The following is a 5000-nucleotide window of genomic DNA, read 5'->3' as shown; positions in this document are numbered from 1 at the left end:
AAACAAACTGGACGCTGTGAATGCAGCAAGCTTTGGGAAACTGATCAGATCAGTTTTTATGGGATTGAGAACAAGACGCCTTGGCACAAGGTCAGAAATAATTACAAATGTATTTTATATTGTTCCTTCTTTCTGGCATGTTTGAAACCTCTTTCTTAACACTTAATCCCACAAACCATTCTCCTGTCGTTGTTAGGTTTGAATGAAGGCATGATTTTAGTCAGATTTTTCTACTCTGTCAAAAAGATGAAGCTTTTGTTTTAATGACTGCCTTTAACCCATTTTTTAGGTCCTGTTCTCACTTCAATAACGGTTGGTAGCCCCTCAATTTCACTCACACCTCAGCTACTTTCTTTCCCCTCCCCTTTCAAATAATATTATGTTGGGTGTACAGTACACTGTATACAAGACTTCAGTGTCTTTCACATCTGCAGAAAAAAAACGTTTTTAAAAATACTTTTGTTTTGTTGTTTCTGTGGTATAACAGGGGTAACTCCAAGTACCACTATTATGGAATACGCATCAAGCCAAGCTCACCACTCAATGCACTGTCTGAAGAATCCCAAGTGGCTATGCGGCAATCTCCATCCACGCAGAAGAGGTAACTCGTTGGAATTTTGAAAATCCTTTAATACTTTATACATGGAGCTATCCAGTTAGTTCAGGGGCATTCCACCTCAAAAAATCTAAAAATAACTATTCAAACAAAACATGGCAGCCATTTAAAAAGAATGATAGTAAAATTTGGAGTTCTAATATGTTCAAGGCACTGGTGAGATGAAGACGTTGCAACTGGCAGTGCATGTAAATGTGAAGCCCGTAGCATTGGAGCCAACTTTCTCATTAGGCCATTTTGTACATACACGTGTAACTACAACAAGGTGGCAGTCATATTGCCAAAAATTCCACAAGGACCAGAGGTGGAATTTTGTCATATTTTTCTGTTTTTCACAGACTGAAGCCAGCAGCAAGGTTGGACTCGACAGACGCTGGTGAATCAGCGTCACAGTCTCCTGCAGTATCAGCTGACCAGCAAGCTCAGCAGGCACAGATGCAGCAGCATCAGCAGTACTTGGGGGATGTGACACAGGGGTTGCCGGAGTTTGATGAATTAGACCTCAAGGATGTCCCTGTTCCAGGTGAATGTTTCAACATGCACAATTTTGTTACAGTTATCCGTATTAAGCTAACTGCTGGGACCCACGTGCTATAACTTTATAACTTGCTGCTGAAAGATCATCCTGTGAACTGTCTAGTCCTGCGAAGGACAGCTGTTGTTGAAGACTGGCTGAATCGTTTCAAAATCTGAATGAAAGTTATCTTCAGTCTCAAGTTATTTCTTATACATGTAGCTTGTCGTTGGATTATGCATGTAATCAAGTATCAAGTTATATGATTGTATTGACCAATTGACCAGAGCGTACAATGTATGATACATTTGTAAGAGGAGGAGTCTTTCTTTGGGACTTCACTCATCATTGTGGCCAGTTTCTAGGGGGAAAAAACTATCCTGGACAACCTATTGTTTTAACATGGTCACCGTGGTTGATTTTTTCCCAACTTTATTTTGTGCTCTTCAGTACTTAATTCCTTTGCTATGCAATTTTCTGATCTTATAATGTGCATCCTAAACCTTGTTTCTCTTGGCATCTGTATGTCAACAGTTCATTAAGAGGTAGATGTATGACTTGCGTCTTTCATATCTTCACTCTTCACATCCATTCTCGCTGGTTTATTACCTGTATGAACTCACAAGAATGACCAGCTTGATACAGTAGCTCAACTGGTATTGCAGTGGTCATGGGAACAAAACCCGCTTTGTGCCTCAAGTTTTTTGGCTTTCCTTTCATTACTGCTGTTATTACATGTAGTATCATTAATGTGTTCATTCGGGAGGCGCGGTGGCCTCATGGTTAGTTAGTTCGACTCCGGATCGAGTGGTTCAGGTTCGGGTCCTGGTCGGGGACATTGTGTTGTGTTCTTGGACAAGACGCTTTACTCTCACGGCGCCTCTCTCCACCCTGGTGTATAAATGCGTACCGGCGAATTTAATGGTGGGGGTAACCCTGCGGTAGACTAGCATCCCATCCAGGGGGAAGTAGAAAATAGTCCTAGTCGCTTCATGCTACAGAAACTGGAGATAAGTGCCGGCCTGATGGGCCTTCTAGGCGCGTAGCAGACTTGACCTTACTTAATGTGTTCATTGGTCTAAAAATGTTAACATGGTTTTTATTGCAGGTTTTGTGTGTGTGTTTGTTGTAAAGTGAATAAAATTTAAAGATTGTTTAATTACTTTTCAATGCAGAGGGCATTACAGACCAGGATCTAGATACATTTGTTGACATGTACAGAGAACATTGTGAGGTATGCTTGAACATACATGTAAGGATTTACCAATTACTTGTTTGATACATTATTGCCACACAATAGTTATAATAGACCTTTAAATCATTTGTGTCCATTGTTTTTACCTGTAGGCTTTCCTTGACGTTGTGGTCAACTTACAGTTCACTGTTGTTGAGTCACTGTGGCAGACATTTTGGCGACACTCAGCAGCTGATAACAAAACTGGTCAGGGAGAAGATCAGGATGGCCAGAAAGATGCAGGGTATGTGTGTCAGTAATCACATCTTGTTAAATATCAAATGGGGAAATTTTTTGTTGCAGTCCCTACCCATGCAGTAGGGACTGCAACGCTCATAACCCCTTCACGCTCATAACCCCTTCATGTGTAATGGTTTGGTTTGGTCTGGTCACACTGTGCGCCAGACGCGTGGCACTTAATGTCACAAGCTTTTCATTTCAGTATAAACATGTCCAGGCCAACATAAGCTTTCTTTGCTACTACCCCCTAAGAAGAATCCGAGGTATAATTTAGGACATCCTAGGACCTACGCCATGCCTCATTTTAGCGCTAATCATTTTAAGAACTCATTTATCCCGAGCATGTGCATTTGATGAATGTAAGGTTTTGATGGTTTTTGTGGATTTCTCAACTTAACGGAACATTAATTTGTACATAGTTTTACTTATATACAGTAGTTTTTAGAATTTATATAGATTATTCGTAGTTTTTTTTTTCAATTAGTGTATATTTTTAGCATGTAATTATTTCCGTTTACGCAATTCAGTCCACGGACTGCCATGTTGTGATTTTTTAATAAACAATCTATCTAATCATTGTTCAATTTGTAAAGATAATCACATGATTTCAAGTGCAATTTGGAATAAATAAGCGCAAGTGAATTTTTCCAAAAACGAACAAAATTCTGGGCAAGTGCAATAATACATGTAAATATTTACAGGTGCTTTTTTCTTCCGAATTGCACAAGAAAGATCGTGCAATTACTTATTAATGATAATTATTGTATGGCTTGTGTTTGTAGGCGATATAATGCTCGCTCTGATTGGCTAATTGTGACTGAATTGTAGGGCATTATTCTCCCTCACGACGGCTACAGCAACGAAAACGTTAGTCGAAAATATAACTTAGCGCTATCGTAAGTATTCGCGATTAATCCGTCTTGTTCACATTGTACAATACAGGCGAACTATCCTGTAAATGGATGGGTACGAACGGTTTTAAAGTCAAAACTGTTAAAAACGTTTTCATTGTTATATGCTCACGTTGTCGTCAAAACCTAAAATTTGGTGATTTCACGTTGTTGTTTTGTGGAGTACGGCAGAGAAATGCACGGAAATTCGTGTTGCACGTGCAGCACGAGCATTTTTCCTTTTTCAACCAATAATATTCTTGCTTTGTGGCGTTGCCGTAGTCGTAGCCGTCGTCTTTGCTAAAACTCCCTAATATTCCCCAATACGACCCTCGCGCTCGGTTAGTAAGAAGTTATTAATTTCTTTCAATATTTTCAGTGATGATGGGGAGTATGAGAGCCGACTCTCTCAGTCCAAACTGTTACAGCTGTGTGAATATGATCCGATCATTACCTTTGTCAAGGCGTGTGACCAGCTTCTTTATCAGACTTTGGTGGAAGTCCTCATTCCTGATGTGCTGAGACCAATTCCAGGTATGAAGCAAGAATTTACCCACATGGAGGGGGCATTTCAGTCTTTTTGCTGTATAGAAATTGCAATCTTTGATATTGTCAGTGGTCCTTTTCTCAGAAAACCAGTGGAAAAATTATCTGATGTGTCGTTTTTCCTTTAGCTTCCCTGACACAGGCTGTGCGCAATTTTGCCAAAGGTCTGGAGTCTTGGCTTGTGAAAAGTCTGGACCAGATTCCAAAGAAGATGGCAGATGTTAAAGTAAGTGTCACGTTGAAGCTTGCCAGATGGACTGCAGTGATTTTGACATCGCACACACGAAGTACAATTTTGTTCTAGCCAAGTCGCTTCGATTTTAAGTGGTTCAATGTGTTTCAATTTGGATGTGATTTTGGGGGAACTTTCATTTTGTCACAATATTATTATAAAACCAGATCAGCGTAGTTAACTATATACATTCTCATGTAATTAAATCACAAAAATTTGCTCAAAACTTTCAGTTACCCATGCGAAGAGTTTTTAAAGGCTTCCAGGACATAATAGCCATGATGAATAGCTGTTCAAATAAATATGTTATTGCCCACCCACTCTTCGTAAATAATTGGTTTGTTTTATTTTATTTTACAGATTTCAAGCTGTGGTGCATTTGCACAAACTCTGCGTCGGTACACTTCTCTGAATCATTTAGCCCAAGCAGCTCGTGCTGTGCTACAGAACTCTTCCCAGATCAGTCAAATGTTAGCTGATCTCAACAGAGTAGACTTTGCCAACGTGCAGGTACAGTGTATGAGAAAAAGCTGGTTTGCCTTGCCTTGTTGTACGTGTAGTAGAATGGGGTGTGACCATAGGTTGCGCTTATCTTAATCCATCTCGGGATGACCTTGCGTTCACGCAGAACGTATGCGCAATAGCAACAGTAGACACCGTCCCTAAGCTCTTTTGTTCTTCCGTACAAAAAAATCAGATTAACCGACTGTTACCGCTTAATCTGCTTT

At 40.0% G+C, this 5000-nt stretch overlaps 1 protein-coding gene across 4 annotated transcripts in view; it reads left to right on the top strand.

Annotated features, from left to right (window-relative positions):
* LOC137973170 (DNA-binding protein RFX2-like) overlaps positions 1-5000 on the top strand; it is a 24935-nt gene that overhangs the window by 14585 nt on the left and 5350 nt on the right. For all 4 annotated transcript variants that reach the window (XM_068819927.1, XM_068819931.1, XM_068819929.1 and 1 more), the window contains exons 5-12: positions 1-90; positions 488-601; positions 955-1139; positions 2306-2364; positions 2478-2608; positions 3874-4028; positions 4169-4266; positions 4633-4782. The exon at positions 1-90 is cut by the window's left edge and continues 92 nt beyond it. In XM_068819927.1, the coding sequence (XP_068676028.1) occupies positions 1-90; positions 488-601; positions 955-1139; positions 2306-2364; positions 2478-2608; positions 3874-4028; positions 4169-4266; positions 4633-4782 (982 nt within the window). The remainder of the gene's footprint in view (positions 91-487; positions 602-954; positions 1140-2305; positions 2365-2477; positions 2609-3873; positions 4029-4168; positions 4267-4632; positions 4783-5000) is intronic.

The sequence above is a fragment of the Montipora foliosa genome, chromosome 10 (genome assembly GCF_036669935.1).
Source record: "Montipora foliosa isolate CH-2021 chromosome 10, ASM3666993v2, whole genome shotgun sequence".
NCBI classification, from domain to species: Eukaryota; Metazoa; Cnidaria; class Anthozoa; order Scleractinia; family Acroporidae; genus Montipora; species Montipora foliosa.
This window is presented reverse-complemented; position numbering and strand designations above follow the sequence as displayed.